General features: G+C 43.5%; 1 protein-coding gene across 4 annotated transcripts in view; it reads left to right on the plus strand.

The window, feature by feature from the left end:
* Positions 1 to 238: 238 nt before the first annotated feature.
* The window catches only part of HIPK2 (homeodomain interacting protein kinase 2), a 204,186-nt gene continuing 186,429 nt past the window's right edge, over positions 239 to 17,995 (plus strand). For all 4 annotated transcript variants that reach the window (XM_044988692.1, XM_044988710.1, XM_044988720.1 and 1 more), the window contains exon 1: positions 239 to 690. In XM_044988692.1, coding sequence (XP_044844627.1) covers positions 672 to 690 — 19 coding nt within the window. In that variant the 5' untranslated portion in view covers positions 239 to 671. The remainder of the gene's footprint in view (positions 691 to 17,995) is intronic.

Genomic DNA, 17,995 nt, shown 5'->3' on the forward strand with positions numbered 1-17,995 from the left:
TTTCTGTAAAGAGAGAGAGAGAGGGAGACAGAACTGTTTCACCAACTTCTGTTGACTGTTCCTTTTTTCTCCTGATTGAAATGTGTTGTTAAACAAGATCCCACATAATCTCAGTAGAGGGTTTCTCTCTCGCTCTCTCCCCTTCTGGGAAACTGCGATCAGTGCCATCGGTATTTGATTATTTGCAAACTCCCTTTGCTTTTTTTTTCTCCCTCTCCCCCTCTCTGTCTCTGTCTCGCTCTCGCTCTCGCCTCCAATGCAACTTTTGCAGAAACCCCCAACACACACAGACATGTTGAGCTGAGAGCTAGGGGGATCGGCCGAGTCCCCCTTCCCCGACCCCAAAGTCCCAAATCTGGGGGGGCCTCTAACCACCCCTCCCCTCACCCTTGACCTGTCCACTGTGCATCGACCCTCCCCACACCTCTTCCACTCCCTGCTCCTTTTTTTGGTGGTGTTTTTGTTAGATGGACAGGATCAAGGTTGGATTTTTCTGTCTCCCCCCGATGAAGTGAGGCGGTGATGCAGGAGGCTGGCAGCTTCGACTGTACGGAGAGACAGAGGCTCAAGATGGCAGATTTGTATTGAGTTTGGGGGGCTGAGATCTCGCTTCATTTTTTAAATGTTTTAAGATATTTTTTTTTTGCCATGAATAACACATTCTTGCACCGATGGCCCCTATGTACGAAGGTAAGGCAGCTCGGGGTCTTTTATTTCCTTCCACCCCTCCCCATCCCTGTCCTTTGGCCATCTCTTGGCACCAGGCACCCCTCACCTCCCACCAAAAAAAGAGAAGAAATGACCACAGATCTGAAATCAACATTATAGCACAGCTCATTGTCGCTGCTGTGAGGTTCTGCCTTTTACAAAAATTAGTATTCTTAGTATTTGAATGGAGGTTGGTTTTAATTTGCTCTCCATTTCTTCCTCCCCTCCACCCATGATTGTCTGTAAAATTCCTCAGCCCTCTTTATTTTATGTTATTTTATTTTATTTTGATCATTTCGGTCCATGGTCACGAAGGGAATGGGTGGAAAAGTCCATTTCAGTGCCGAGCCGAACAATGAAATTGACTAAGATTGCCATGTAATTGCTCTGTGTGTGTGTGTGCGTGCGTATGTATGAAATGTAGTTTAAATTCAAGGGCTGAACACCCTGTTCTTTTAGCCTGTACTCCAGAAAGCATTTGCTTTGGGGTTTTGCTGATCAACTATATTTTTAGGTTAAAAAAATAGCATATCTAGGCACATATGTCAGGAAAAAATTCTAGCAGCAGACTGTCAGTTCTTTCAGTTTCTACTTAAATCCAACCGGGGATTGCAGTGAAAATTGAAAGTGAACTTAGTTTTTCCCAGTTTTTATATCTCTCTCTTTCTCTCTCTCTCTCTTTCTCTCTCTCGCTCTCTCTCTCTATTTAGGACTCGTGTTTAAAAATAAATCCGGCTTAATTTAAATCACCTAGCGTTGCATTTATGTCCTTTCTTTCCGCTCCCCCCCCCCCGCTTTTTCTGGTTGAGAATTGGTTAGAGAGCATTTATATAAACTGGATAGAAATCCCCAGTTTATTTTGTATAGAAATGTCTTGACGATCGATTTATAGCAAGGGATTTTTTAATGTCTGGCCGGGGAAGAGGCATGCGGGAAGCAATACTTTATCTGTAGTGTGTCTGATAAAACTTATCTGGGAAGAAAATCTAGTATTAGTTGGAGTGTTCTAAATGAACCAGCTTTCCTGACGGTGTAAAGTTACCGATGTGCTTATTGATGGCTAGGAAGCTTCCGGGTGGTTTAAAATTGTATGGCCCGTAAATAGTTTGAACTCTAAAAGAAACAAAGGGGATTGTTTGTAGGCAACAAAAATAAGTATTATTCCAGTCCTTTCTTCCCTGATCCTGAAGAGCATAGGTTTAATGTAGCCATTATTTTTTTCCTGCAGTTTGAGCTAATGAAAGGCAAATGCAACAGATCTGCTGAAAAAAGAGAGTTTGCAAAGCAATGAGGGACATTTATTATTAAACTGTATCTGTAAAAAGAGGCTACAGTCAGCGCTGGAACTGTCTGGGGTGTTGAAATGAAATGAAATAATGTTTCCCTTTAAACAAATCCTGAACTCGCCCTCTGCTGGACGTTTAAGGTCTGTTTTAGAAAAGAAACTTGCCACTGAATGAAGAACTGTTAGGAGCAGGCTTTGCCCTTCCAAGGGAAAAGAAGTGTCTCTATTTGGAAAGTCTTTCTTTTGAAATGCCCATGTTCATGGTTGGATGTGAGGCTTGTGGCAGCGAGATGCTAACAGAAATTGGTAGAGGCAAGTAGGTGTCCACCCTGCTGTGGCATTTCACTTCCATCCTGACCTGCTGTTCCTGTCCTGGGCTCCATACTTCCCAGCTGTGTAAGGGCATCCAAATCTTTACCTGCCTCACTTCCCTGCTAGTCTAGATTTGGGGCCCCACAGATGGTAGCACGGCCAGTGCATTTTAATCCTGACCAAATCAGTTCCCTGCTGTTCCAGCACTGGACCCCTTACACAGCTAGTCCAATGCACCTTAGGCCTGTCTTGCATCACAGTGCCTGCTGTCCCTGTCCTGAGCCTCTCTGCAACAGAGTCTACTAATCAGGTTGGATTATGCAGTGATTTTGTGATGTGGACTAAAATCCACTGTGGGGTAAGATGAATCTACCAAGATCATGTTCATTTATGATGTCCCCCAGGTCTCCAGAAGAGGGACATTTAATTTACTGTCCCACTCACCCCCTTGATCTGAGGATAGAATAAAGAACAGTGTCCATAGGGTAGAATGAACACGATTTTTACTTTATCTCCTTTGTGGAAAACTGTGCTCATTTCTGTAAATGTTTCATTAAGCATTCTTTCTGCGAAAGTACATGGCACCATCCCCAATTGTGAAATATTATAGGAAGAACGAGTCTAATGGACATCAGCCTGGTGGGAGCCAGCATACGGGATTCTTCTCTAGATTTGTGGTGACGCATTGAGGCTTTTAGCTGGAGTTTAGCAGTTACTGCACTCTCACTTCAGCTGCTTCAGGGCACTTGGGTGATTGAAAAAAACCCAACAACTTATAAAGAAGGCCTGTTTGGAGCCATGTAGAACAGTCTTGCAGCAGGGAAGGTCCCACAGCAAAACTTTGCAGCCTATTAACATCCCAGTCCTTAAAGCTGGCAAATCTGCAACATCCCAACTCTCAGGAGTCAACATAAGGTACAAAGGGGGTTGAATTTTGCATTAAAATAGGTTTGTGGGTTGGACTGTTTTTGCAGGGGGGAGGGTTTAATGGATATTCTGTCCTCCCTAATAGTCATGAGAGTTCTCCAGAGTTCTTGACACATTATAAGGCATGGATGGAAACTTGTATTTACTTGCATATGGAATGTGAATCTAATCTTAAAAGGGGAGTGTGGTTCTGGTCTTTCCTTTCAGAAATGATAGTCTGCACATCACAGGCTCTCTCAGAGCCTTCCTCCGGAGCATCAGGTACATTTAGGCCACTGATGGAAGCACAATAGCAGAGGTGTTGGATCAATGCTGTAGTATGTAACAGCTCCTCTGTTCCTATTGTTTGACTCTTGCGCTATCAACGGATCACTATTATAACACACGTACCCCCCCACACCCACCATCACCACCAAAACAGAGGGTTTGAAAGCACAGGCTCTTTTACAAAAACATGTTGTTAGAAAATGTGATGCCCTAAAGGATTTATTTATGAAACGATTCCAATACGTCTCTGTTTAAGTGAGCTGTGTACAAAGACCTGCTGGCCCAAGTAGCAGCTCTTGTGAACTATACAGTGCATAATAAGTAAATACATAGGATGAAATCCTGGCCCCAGTGACATCGAGGAGAGTTTTGTCATTGACTTCAGTAGGGCCAGGATTTCACCTGCCACATTCCTGTTCTCCAGCCTTTCCTGTTCTTTTTCTGTTTTAGAATTGAAAGGGTCAAATGAAGGAAATAAAATAGACTGAGCTGAATAAAAATAGAAAGGCAAGTAAAACTAACGTTCAGCATCTGGGTTGGTTTTGAGTTGCTTTAATCTTAATGGAGATTGGAGAAGATATTGAGCTAAATGCAAGAGTCACTAGGTGAGGTTCTATGGCCTGTGTTATGCAGGAGGTCAGGCTAGATGAGCATAACGGTCCTCTCTGGCATTAAAAATCAATTGTCCAGTTTCAGAGTTGGTGTTAACTGGTGTAGTTCCCCTGGCTTCAGCAGAGCTATCCTGAGTCACACCAGTGGAGCATCTGGCCCCATGACTCAGAGATGATGGCATCTCACCCTATATTGACATTACTGCTCAAATCAGTTGTGATACTCTTGGTGGGTGAAATTCTGCCCTGTGCAGAGGTGAAGCACAATGCCTATGCACCACTGAAGTTCCACTCAAGCCCTATTTTAAGGGTGCGTAAGATGGACTTAAGTGGTGCACAGACTTTGTGCAGCCTTCTGCATAGAAGTGAATTTCACCTGCCCTTTCCTGGGTGGCTCACCAGCACCTGAGGTTGGCAGTCTTCAGAGCCCTGCATAAAGGGGTGTTACTTCGCTTTAACCTTTATTTTTAGAATGATTATTGCCTCCTCTTTTGGTGTTATGCTGTTTTGCTTTGCTTATTACTTATCTGTGACAACTTTGTTGCAATTTGCAGTGTATTAATAGCAACAGTGTCAGTAGTTTTATGTGTGGGTGGCTTATAGAATTAATATCTGTATTTTCTGTAAATTCTACCTAGCCACTACAGGGACATTGATGGAACTTCATGCTGGCAGAAAGTCTGCCCACAGGGAGCTCCTTGCAGGATCAGGTCATTGGAGGCATGAAATTCTGACCCTGAACATGTCTAAGGTCAGATCCTATTTAATTGGCTAGTGTTTTCCCAGAGCTTCTGGGACAGGCACTTTACAGAGGCAGCATGTGATCATTTTTAAGGGATTAACTGCTGGCACTTTGTGAAGGGCTTTGCCCCAAAACTCTGTGCGCCGAGATAATAACTGAATGGCGCTTCCTGTTTATGAGGTAATAACCATCACCTGAGCTAAATCAGTGCTGGGACCAAAGTCACAGGTTTTTATTAGCTCAAGACATGGTTGTTTCCAAGATAACAGAAAACCCCCTCCAGTTATAATTATTGTTTTTATCATACTGAAATGTCCAATGATTAAATATTATTGAGATGTAATGGGTGAGAGATGCTGTTTTATTTTCTGAAATGGAAGAAACCCTGTAAGGGCTAGGATAGTGCAGGCCGATAGACAATGCGTTCTGAGAGGAACAGCCACTCAGAATGCAGGAATGTGCACACTGGCCACACTTCAGACTTAGGCCTGGGCTACACTGGAAGGAAGGGGGTGGGGGTTTGAATTAAGATATTCAACTTCAGGTAAGCTATTTGCGTAGCTGAAGTCGAAGTTTCTTAGTTCGACTTACCTGGCAGTCCTCATGGCGGTGAGTTGACTGCCGCGGCTTCCCCGTCGACGCTGCTTACTCCTCCTGCCAAGGTGGAGTACAGGTGTCGAGTCGGGGTTCGATTTATCGCATCTAGACGAGACGTGATAAATCGATCCCTGATACATCGAACACTACCCGCCAATGCGGTGGGTAGTATAGACGTACCCTTAGGTTGGCTCCTGCATGGGCTTACACATTGGCTTAAGTCAACACAAGTGACAAACCCCATTGGCTTCAGGTGGATTCCTAACCTTGCATATACAGAGTTAAGCACATCCATAAGTGTGTGCAGCATCAGGCCCAAATTTGAAGATCATGGTGAGTTTGCAGAATAGGGGCTTAGGTGCCTAAAGGTTGACCTTGGGCAAGTCACCGTCCCTCCCAGTGCCTCAGTTTCCCCATCTTTAAAATGGGGATAAAGATAGTCATCTCCTTTGTAAAGCTCTTTGAGATCATGGATAAAAAAATACTATATAAGATCTGGGTAGTATTATTATTCGTTATTTTAGGCATCTCAATGACTGTCCTGATTTTCAGAGGTGGTGAGTATCCACAACCCTAATTAACTTCCATGGGTATTTTGAATGCTCATCACCTCTGCAAATTAGGCCACTTACTTGGAGATTAGGCTTGGATCTAGGTGCCTACTTTTAATTACCCAAGTTTATAAGTTTGGGCCACCGCACAGCATTGGTTTTCAACCTTTGGCATATGGTAGCTCTGGTGGTCTCCAGAAGGAAGGTTTTTGAGAGCCAAGCCATTGGACGATTGGGGTTTTGGGAGTGGAGGTGAGTCCTTGTGAGAGTCTCTGTGTCTCACAAAGTGGTCCCCCACATGAGAAAGTTGTAGAGCCCCCCGCTCTATGATTACTGAAAACTGTAGTTCAGATGTGAGTACAGCATCCCTGTGTTCAGACCGGCAAAGACTATTCCACTTCAGGATGAGGTAGCATGGACCAGTGCTAAGATCAAGTGTCTGGGGAGCTGGTTTGGTGTGTGACCTTGGACCTGACTGTTAGAGTAGGATTTTCCAAAAGCACTTGCTGTTGGCTTTACTCTGCTCCCATTGAAATCAATAGGTTTCTATGCAGTAGAGTTAGGCCAGGACTGTGTGTTTTGAAAATTCCACCCTTAATCTATGGCCTTAATTCAGGAAAGTACTTACATATGTGTCTAGCTTTAAACACATGAGCAGTCCCAGTGACCTAGGCTCTGTGCCTTAGTTAGTCCATTTGTAAATGGACCCACTCACCTTTACTAAGGAATTTGTATACTGTAAGTTCAGTGTATTACTGTTATTAATGCTGTCTCTTATTTGTTGCTCTAGTGGAAGATTTATTTACTTTATCCACCTCTTTATTAAGGACCAGTCCAGCTACAAACATTCCTGCATAACAAAAAGAGAGAAATTCCCTAATTAGAAAAAAGGGTCTCTTACCTATTTATATACCTAAATATGGATTTAGGAGCCTAACTTTAGGCATCCTCTTTTGAAACTGTTGGCCTAAAAATTATAGAGATTATTTCAGTTTTTTAACCTTTCTAAAAATCTACATTCAGACCCAAATGATGACTTTCCTGCAAGTCAGCAGCTGCTCAATTTGTGTGTATATAGCATAGAAAAAGCAAAGGCACTTTATTTCCTGTGAGCATTTACAGCTGACCGGTGGAGAAAGTGGGCCTGATTCTCCTCTCACACCAGGGTAAGGCCCCGATTCATGAAAGCTCTTGAGCATGGGCTTAAGCGCCATTCCCGAATATGGATGCTTTTCTGAATTGGGACCTGAACTAAGAGTTATTCCATTAAGGCTAGTGGAGTCACACTGAAGTAAATGAGCTCCCTGTGTTCCAATAGCAGGGTATGAGATACATTTCTGGATCCACACTTATAACCTTAGAGAATCAAAAGTCCGGGTTAAAAAGAATAAATAAACCCTACTGCTTATTGGTATAATAGTAATAAATTCCCACTGTGCACTTGTGTAGTTCTTTACATGTTCAAAGTATTTTATAAACTGGCTGACGACTCCAGGTGAATTTCAAGCTAGTGGAGGAATGTCAGCCCTGGAGAATGAAGTCCTCTACTTACCTACAATGTGGGTACAAAAAGGGCAGCAGCACTGTGAACTTCCCCACGCCCAAGCCTCTCTAGCCAGTTCTGGGCTTGATTCTGATCTCACTGATACCAGGTGTAAATCAGCAGTAATGCCACTGAAACCAGTGGAGTCACACACAGGTATGACACTGGTGTAAGTGAGTTTAGAATCAGGCCCCATAGACTGAATTCTGAAGTCAGTGGGAGTTTTGCTGAGTTGAGGACTACAGAATTTAGCCCTGTATTTTTAAGGTCTCCCCAGCAGTTTGATAATGTAGCAGTGTCTGTCAGGTTCCACTGAATGGGCCATTTGATTAGAAAAGTTGAGCACTGCTTTTAATCACGCCTCTTTCTCTTCCCTGGTCGGCTTCCAGTGTCTGCATTGACATCTGCCTCGAGAAGGAGAAAGGGTAAAGAGATCACTTAAGGCTGCCACATTCAAAATGTGATAAAATAGTCACACGACAAGGTGATGATGTTCTGTCAGACCCAATGATATTCCAGGATGCTTGGCAATCCCAGGAAACTCAGGAGGGCAGCAGTGTTTCCTGTTCATTACAGTCTTTACACTTAAGGGGATTAGCAAGGTTTGATCATCTGGAATAACATTTCCACAATGCAGAGCTCCTCTCTGAACTCCTCTAAAGACTGACAGCTTCATCGGGACATAGTGGCTGTGCTTAAAGGGACATGCCCAAATTTCACCCCCCATCAGAATATCAGCTTTGTTTCCCACTGTGCTCTCCTGATCCTGGAAAACTAGGGAAAGGCAAACAGGTTCATGTAAACTAGGAGCCAAACCTGGGTCCAAAACTTGAACGAAGTTCATTTAGCAACTTCCCTGTCCTGTTGTTTTTAATTTTTGTACTTCCTGGCTCCAGCTGGGAGTGGAAGCAAAAGGAATGCTATTGCATGAGAAATTCCATTCCTGGGAGATTCCCAGTTCAGTTCCACATGATCAAGAAATTCATATAATATGGGTAAACTTTGGTGAAGTATTAGCATTTTTGGAGGTTTAATTGATCTGATTCCTAATACTGAAATTCCCCCATTACTACTATCAGCTTCTCCAAATCGAGGGCTCAAACACAGAAGCAATGCAAATAGACCCACTGGAAGACCCTACAATCCCTGAGGGTTGATTTTTTTTGCAATCTTATGTCTGCACATAATGCGGCAAAGGCATGTATGGCTGTCATATAATCTCTCCTTTCCATCTGTCTGCCCCATTCTCATGATCAGGCCAGGTGATTGAAATGTATAAAAATCTAGAGGTGCATCCAGTGTGTGTGTGTGTGTGTGTCTTAGTAAATAGGTGTGTGTGGCATGAAAGCTGGATAGCTTTAGACAGCATTGGTCCCAACAGTCTCTTTTCTCTAACATCAGGTCAGCTGTACCAGTGTATTTGCCATTGTATCAATGAGGCTCTGCTTTTATGGTTGCCTCGGAGGACAAGAAAGAGTCTTTCTTGCTTATCATTTTAGGTTAGTGAGTGTATTGCTTTTGGATGTAATCTAATTGTTTTTTTCATAGATTCCAATGCTGGAAGTAACCACTCTGTTCATCTAGTATGATTTCCTGTAAAACATGGGCCACAGAACTCCCCCCAAATAATTCCTAGAGCAGATCTTTTAGAAGAACATCCAATCCTGGTTTAAAAATTGTCAGTGATGGAGAGTCCACCACATCCCTTGGTAAATTGTTCCAATGCCTAATTACTCTCATTGTTAAAAACGGATGCTTTATTTCCAGTCTGAATTTGTCTAGCTTCAACTTCCAGCCATTGGATCACATTACACCTTTTTCTATTAGATTGAAGAGCTCATTATTAAATGTTTGTTCCCCGTGTAGATACTTATAGACTGTAATCAAGTCATCCCTTAACCTTTTCTTTGCTAAACTAAATAGATTGAGCTCCTTGAGTATATCATTCTGAGGCATGTTTTCTAATCCTTTAATCCAGTGATACTCAGAGTGAGGCTTGCAAGCCATAAGTGGCTCTTTAATGTGTCCCCTGCGGCTCTTTGCAGCACATGATATTAAAACACTGTGGGATTTAATTATTAACCAGTCTAAGTTATTAACCAATCAGATGCTTTTACTATGTTATTAACCAGTTGCAGTTGATACAATAATAATACTTGGCCAGTCATTTTGCTGTGAGAATAATATATTTCCCCATCATACTGTTTACATATGAATATGTAGTACTATAGTAAATGAAACAATGCATTCACACTACTGTGGCTCTTTTGGATAATGTTGATTGCTAATTTGGCTTCTGAACCACTGAAGTCTGAGTATCACTGCTTTAATCATTCTTGTGGCTCTTCTCTGAACTGTCTCCAATTTCTCAACATCCTTCTTGAATTGTGGGAGCCAGAACTAGACATTGTATTCCAGCAATGGTTGCACCAGTGCCAACTATAGAGGTGAAATAGCCCCTCTACTTCTATTCAAGATTCTCCTGTTTATATAACCAAGAATTGCATTCACCATTTTGGCCATCACACTGGGAGCTCATGCTCAGATTATTGTCCCCCGTGATCCCCAGATCTTTTTCAGAGTCACAGCATCCCAGGATAGAGCCCCCATATCCTTTAAGTATTGGCTTACATTCTTTGTTCCTCGATATACACATTTACATTTGGCCATAGTAAAATACAGATTGTTAGATTGCATCCAGCTTGCTCCTAGCAATTCAGATTGCTCTGTATCAGTGCCCAGTCATCTTCATTATTTATCACTCCCTCAATTTTTGTGTCATCTGTAAACTTTATCAGTGATGATTTCATGTTTTCTTCCTGGTCATTAATAAAAATGTTAAATAGCATAGGGCCAAGAACTGATCCCTGCCGCACCCCACTAAAAACACACCCATTTGATGATGATTACTTATTTACAGTTACATTTTGAGACCAATCATTTAGCCAGCTTTTAATCCATGTAATGTGATCCATGTTAATTTTATATCTTTCTAGCTTTTCAGTCAAAATGTCATGTGGTACGAAGTCAAATGCCTTACAGACATCTAAGTATATCACATCAACACTATACCATTATCAATCAAACTTGTAATCTCATAAAAAAAAAAGATATCAAGTTAGTTTGACAGGATCTATTTTCCATAAACCCATGTTGATTTGCATTAATTATATTACCCCCCTTTAATTCTTTATTAATCAAGTCTCAGATCATCCGCTCCATTATCTGGCCCAGGATCAATGTCAGACTGACAGGTCTATAATTATCTGGTCCATTCCATATTCCCTTTTTAAATATTGGCACAATGTTAGCTTTCATCCAGGCTTCTGGAACTTCCCTGGTGCTTCAAGACTTATTGAAAATCAACGTTAATGATCCAGCGAGCTCCTCAAACATCTTTTTAAAAACAATTTATCTGGACCTGCTGACTTAAAAATGTCTAACTTTAGTAGTTGCTGTTTAAAATCCTCCTGAGATATTAGTGGACTGGAAAGAGTGTTAGCATATATGAGTACATCACTTGTTTCCCCCCGCCCCCAAAAATACAGAAAATAAATATTTATTGAACACTTGTGCCTTTTTGGTATTATTATTGATAATTCTGCCATTTCTGTATAGTAGAGGACCAGTGCCACTGTTAGGATTCTTTTTGTTCCTAGTATATTTTTTAAATTCCTTATTGTCCTTAACACTGCTGGATATAGATTTATTCTTGTGTCCTTTTGCTTCCCTTATCAATTTTCTGTAATTCCTAGCTTTTTATTTATATTCATTATTATCAACTTCCTATTTTTTCTGTTTGTTTTGTGTATATATATATATATATATATAATTATTTTTTACAGCTGCCTTCACTTGCTCACTACACCATGTTGATTTTTTAACCAATATGGCTTTCTTCCTCAATTGTGGGACTGTAGCTTTTGGGGCATCTAGTAAAGTAAAGTTCTTAAACAATTCCCGATTATCATTTACATTTTTTTTCTGTTAAAATGATTGGCTCATCGTTATTTTCAGTGGAGTGAAATTGACCCTTTTAAAGCACCAAGGATATATATCCCTGGTCTGGACTACATTCTGCTTGCACAAGTCAAGATCACTAGTTGGTTTGAACTAGAGTAAATGGTGGGTTCTCTGGAATTTGAAGTCTTTAAATCAAGATTTGAGGACTCCAGTAACTCAACAAGAGGTTATGGGCCTACTGCAGGGGTGGGTGGGTGGATGAAGTTCTGTGACCTGCAATGTGCAGAAGGTCAGACTAGATTATCATGATGGTCCCTTCTTGCCTTAAGTCTATGAGTCACTTTTACCTAAGTTACTATTAATTTCTAGTTCTGTGATCAGTTCCTCTTTATCTGTCAAGACAGGGTCTAGTATAGAATTCCCCTATGTTGGCTGCAACACTTTTTGAGTAAGGAAATTCTCATCTATAATGTTCAGAAAGGATGTTTTAGTACTGGGTTCATGAGATCTCCAGGATATGTCACCCATATTGAAGTCCCTCAGGATAGAACGTTTTTTCCTACACATTATAGATAGGTGTCAAAGGAGCCGGTCATCCTGTTCCCTATGTGATTTAGCAGTTGGTAGCGGACACCAACTAATATCCCACCTTGTGCTTTATCTGTTAGGACATTGACCCATAAGTATTCAGGAGCATTTTCTTCTGAGTTATCAGTGTCTTGGAAACAGGTTCGGAGCTTCTCTATTTATTTCTGATTAAAGATCAAAAGGACCCATAAGATGGCAGCCAACCAACAAGATCCCTACCGATCAGTCATATTGTTATAGGTGCATTATTGCCAGCACTTTTGATGGGAGTTCTGGAACACACACAGTGTAGTGGTGTAAGAGAGACCCAGCCTCAATCAGTCAGGCTGAGAGAATATCCTGCACAAGGAAACTTGCAAAGCATTTCTGAGAAAAACTAGTTTTTGAAAATGCTTAAACAGCTTTGCACGGATGCTTTTTGCTTCTTGGGGCAAAAACTGGAAACACTTTTTTATTTTGAAAATTCTATTCCCAGTTACAGAGACATCAGCGCCACTGGTTTGTTTATTTTCCATTTCACAGTTGTTGTTCCTGGAATGTCTCCTGCTCAGAAGCTGTTTGTAGGTGTCTTTTTCTCTCCCATCATAATGTACCTTTTCTTCCTGTTCAAGGCATCCATAATCCTCTCTTTGTGACATCATAGTTGTTTCCGTAGCAACAGATTATGATACTAGAACAGAGGATAATGTCAAACAGGAGGAGGAAGAGATAAATTATGGTGTGTGTGTAAGAGAGAGAGAGAGAAAGAGAGAGAGAGAGAGAGTGCATGATTATATATTCCTACATATATTCCAAGGATGCTCTCTGTCTGATTTCTTTTCTGTCTTACTTTCCTTTGAAAGGTAGAACACCCCTCCCCCCCACACACACACCCCCAGTGGATAGCACAATATGTGCACATGTTATCGGTCAGCTCAGGTCTGGTTTGCTGTGCTTTATTCTTGATGTCAGCGATAGCCTCTCCTGTGTGTCTCCTGAAGGTGCATCTACACTAGGAAAAATTGGAAGCATAATTCACCACCAATGCAGCTTCACAATCATTATTACTATTTGTTATGTGCATTACAATAGCAGCTAAGAACGTAAATCAAAGGTAATTGTGCTAGGTAATGTACACAAAGAAGGCAAGTATCTTTCCCAAATAGCTCACAATCTCATGTCAGAAAGGACACAACAGGTGGCCACATCAGACAAACAGACTGTGTGTGGTTGGGAGGATAAGGCAACAGAATGAACAGTCGTAGCAGAAATACAGACATCTCACCAGTGGTAGAAATGGTGGATGTTTCAGTGTAGACAGGGCTCAGACCAAAGTATAGACAGTATACACCAAAGTATAGACAGATCTCGGACATATTTACCACTGTTGTGGCCCTAGTGGGTTAGACCAGCACTTCTGGTCTAACCCACTAGGGCCACAACAGTGGTAAATATGTCCGAGATCTGTCTATACTTTACTTTCACCGGTACTATTGTTGGTGGCGTTGCACTGGTGGTGAAGTAGGTACCTGATTTTTGGCAGTATTGATGCACTTTTGGTGGCTCAAGAACATTACCTCAGACATCTGCTGGCTTTGCCCACAATGTGATTGAAACTGCTGTAGTAATGTCTGTGGTATTCTCTGTTTCCATGGATAGAAGGGATGGTCATGTGTTTAAGGCTTGACGCTGGGAGTGAAGGGCATTTAGCCAGGTGCATTATGGACTTTTTTTTACCTTCCTATGAGGCATTTTGCACTGACGGATTCCAAATACAGAATGCTGGCAGAGAAGGTCTTAATATTTTTAAGCAGGCCTGCAAAATGATCTCGCTTCTCCCTCCAACCGCAGTCAACTGATAGCCACCATTATCAACCTCACTATGCAAAGGGCTGGCCTCAGAAGTTGGGGGGAAAGTTAGTAAGAAGCTTCTTGGGACATGTCCCTAGCTTATTGGATACATTTTACATTGAAAGTGTGTGTGAAAGGGGGGATATGATAGAGGTATATAAAATCATGAGTGGTGTGGAGAAAGTGAATAAGGAAAAGTTATTTACTTTTTCCCATAATATAAGAACTAGGGGCCACCAAATGAAATTAATGGGCAGCAGGTTTAAAATGAATAAAAGGAAGTTCTTCTTCACACAGCGCACAGTCAACTTGTGGAACTCCTTGCCTGAGGAGGTTGTGAAGGCTAGGACTATAACAGGGTTTAAAAGAGAACTAGATAAAATCATGGAGGTTAAGTCCATTAATGGCTATTAGCCAGGATGGGTAAGGAATGGTGTCCCTAGCCTCTGTTTGTCAGAGGAGGGAGGTGGATGGCAGGAGAGAGATCACTTGATCATTACCTGTTAGGTTCATTCCCTCTGGGGCACCTGGCATTGGCCACTGTCAGTAGACAGGATGCTGGGCTGGATGGACCTTTGGTCTGACCCAGTATGGCCATTCTTATGTTCTTATGTTATGATGTGATCTTTAGATTCCCCTCCTCTCAGTCTAACAGCCACCTCTGAGTGCTGAAATAGCCAGACCAGTGGTCTGATTGGACATGGCAAGCCCTATGTGACACTTTCATTGTCCAAGCAATGGTGTATAGTAGGCATGGCCAAACTGTGGTCCTCAAGCCACATGTGGCTCTTTTACCATTAAAGTGTGGCTCGCAAGCGCCCCCTCCTCCCGCCTCCCCATTCTGAGCCTACCAGACCTGGGGGAGGGGATGGGGAGCTCGGTACCTCTGCCTTGCAGTGGGGGGTGGAGGGGAATAGGAGCTTCTGTCCAGCGGAGAGGGGAGCTTGGGGCTTCAGCCCTGTAGGGTGCACCTGCCAGGGCTCGGGGCTTCAACAGGAGTGGGGCTGAAGCCTCAAGTCCCGGCTCCTGGCAGGTGTTCTCTGGCTCTCGAACGTCTGAGTAAGTTCTGAGTAAATTTGGCCACCCCTGGTGTATAGACTCTGTAGGCCAACATGCAGGCACTCAGATACCACAGCGATCAGTGCAAAATAAGAACCTGAATAGGATAGACTGTGGCGACCACTGCTGCATTACCATTCTTAATCTCTCTCATGTAAACTGACTCATTTGGGAGGAAATGGGATTCTTTTCATCTTCAGGCTCTCTGTGTCCACCTCAGGAGCATGACAGTGAAACAATTTACTTAATATTTCAGTCGCCTTTTACAAACCATAACTAATCCTCACAACACCTGATGAGGTAGGTCTGTGGGTGGTGGTATTATTTCTATTTTACAGAGACTTTAAATGATGTTCCCAAGGCCTCATAGTAAGACAGTGGCAGCGCTGGGTTTAGAATTCTGGGATGCCTGGTTCTCAGCCCTATGCTCACTCTACTAGACTACAACACATCTCTGTGACCTCTGAACTTTGGGTCCGGGATCTGGGATGCCCATAACATCTGGGAAGGAAAGATTTTGCTACCATGTCGAATGATGGGTTTTACTGAGCTGTTAGAGTGGAGAGGACAGACAGGGAGTTGAAGTGTCTCAGTCTGTGTGAAGTGTAGTCAGGTGTTAAAGTAGTTTGGAGTGTACCTGAGTACAGAGCACCTAGCTGGGAATTAGTGGGGAGGACACCTGGATGGGTCACAGAGAACACAGGTTTACATTGCCAAGTCCTGAAACTGTGACACCCCGCATTTGTAGGCGTCTCCTCATGAGTGGTATTTTAGACCAGCAGGGCCGGTGCTGAATGACTGTGGAGACTGACTTTTTTTCAGTCCAATTTTGATGAAAGCACATAAACAAATTGGCCTAGTGGTGTCAAAGGGCATCATTACATGGGGTTCAAATTTGGGGATGGAACATGGTCCTTTCTTTCCTGGTGAAGAAGACCAGGCGGGGAATGTGGCGGAAACAGCACCTCATGTCACTCTCAGGCAGCCCCCTCTGATTGAGGTTGCTGATGAGAGCCCTGGAGGGAGCTCTGTTTCTGTAAATCTCTATTGAAGCACTTCCTATGCTACAAGTGCCCTATCCCATAGATTTAAATATGCAATACAATATAATGTGACGGGCTGCCCATGAATAAATCAGTAACTGCCAAACCCAGTCCCTAACCTCAAAGCCCAAGAAAAACCACAGCCTTTTCTTCATGCTCAGTAGGTTAGGAAGACCAGGCTCTGGCAGACCAAGAGAGGAGTTCTAAGCTCCAGGATCCCTCATGGAGAACACCCTGGTAGAAACCCCCTCCATTTGTAGTGAGAGAGTTCTGGCTGAAGCCCCTTTGCTGAACTTATTTCAGCTGTGTCAGTAGGACCAGGTCCCAAGCAATATTGGTTAAAACCAACATGCTGAATTCTACTTATTGCTTATTGACCCAGCATACTACCGTAATTTAATGGGCTCCCCCGTGTGCAACCCCATTTAATAAGCACGCTATGTCGTGCTGCACTAACCTCAGTGTCTCGGTAGTCTCAAGATGTGGTCGCCCGTAGAATGCATGACACCAGTCAAATCTCAAGGCAACTAAGGCGGGTGACAACTGTGGCAACATCCTTGCATAGGAGGAGGATGGAGGAGGAAAGGTTGCACCTTTCTCACCAGACTTAGCAGAAAATGAACGCTTCTGGCCACAACCACTACATAGACATCCAAGAGCAGCCCAGGATCTAACAACACACCAGGGTCACGTATCGTGTGACAAATGGGCCATTGAGCTCACTCAAGCAGGGGTGAAAATCTATGTTCCATCCACTTTTCTGGCTGCTTCACCAACCCACCAGAAACCTGCATCCCCATAAACTCCCCCTCTGTGAACATCAGACTGTGTTTGTGCTCCGCAAAGGGGATGCAGTCGTTTTATACACCTGCTGTAAAGTAGCTGTGCAACATGACGGAGAAGTTTGTAACCCAGACCTGAGACGATCCCATTGGTGGTCACCATTTGTTTTCTTGCACTGTCATTTTCTCATTCACTGGAAAGTGAGTTCCTGGAGAATGAAGGCTGGCAGTTTCTTATAGCCTGAATGCTGGAGCAATTGGAAAGCACATGTGAGTATGAAGAGGAAGGAGAGGATGCTCTGTGTGTGTGCAAACACAAGTGACAGTACATATGTAAGGCCATGGCAGGGGCTGTGGGGCACGGGGCATGGAGGGTTCTGTCAGCTGTGTATAGGGAGGGCAATATGTGCCTGATTCTCATTAGGACCTCTTTATACTGCACTGTCAGTAAACTACATTTGAATCCACATTAAAAAATGCTAAAAAAGGAAGTGCCAGAATGCAGGGCACCGGGAGGCCTGGCGTGGGAGCAGGGGGAGCTGGGAAGAAGATAGGGCCAGTGGGGGCGCTGGCGGAGGCCCAGGGGAGAAGAGGCTGACTCCCCGCAGAGCCTGAAGGTTTTGCTACCTTCTCATTATCTGTGCCTGTCTCCTGCTCTCCGTGGGGGAGCTCTGCTATCCAGGCAGCCCTGCTACCTGACTCCAGCTCTGCCCCTGTCACAGGCTCCTAGTGGCTCCAGCTCCTATATTCCCCTCTACAATTCTGCCTGCAGCATCCCAGGCTCCCTTCTCACTGAGCCACCACTGAGCGATGCCCCCGGGTCCAGCACCGTCACCTGCTGGCTCAGGGGACGCTCTGCAGCTGGGGAGGGAAAAGAGCCGCCTGGCCCTGGCCCAGCAAAAGTACTGGAACACTGTTCTGGCTGCCCAAAGAGGTGTCGTCATGGCAATCCTGAGCGTTCCAGCATGACTCGAGCACTCACGTCAGCGTGGTGCAAAGAAGTCAGAGTGTAAATGTGAATCAGGGCCTCAGTGTGTGTATGTGAGGCTCTGTCAGGATGGGAATTTGTGCCCAGAAGATCCTGCGTCAGTGTGTTCGGTGACTGTCTGAATGTGTGCACTGGACGTGTGAGGTTGCTTCAGCGTTTCTGTGCATTGGGAGTGAGGTCAGTGTGTTTCTGTAGAGGG

This window comes from Mauremys mutica, chromosome 1, assembly GCF_020497125.1.
Source record: "Mauremys mutica isolate MM-2020 ecotype Southern chromosome 1, ASM2049712v1, whole genome shotgun sequence".
Classification (NCBI taxonomy): Eukaryota; Metazoa; Chordata; order Testudines; family Geoemydidae; genus Mauremys; species Mauremys mutica.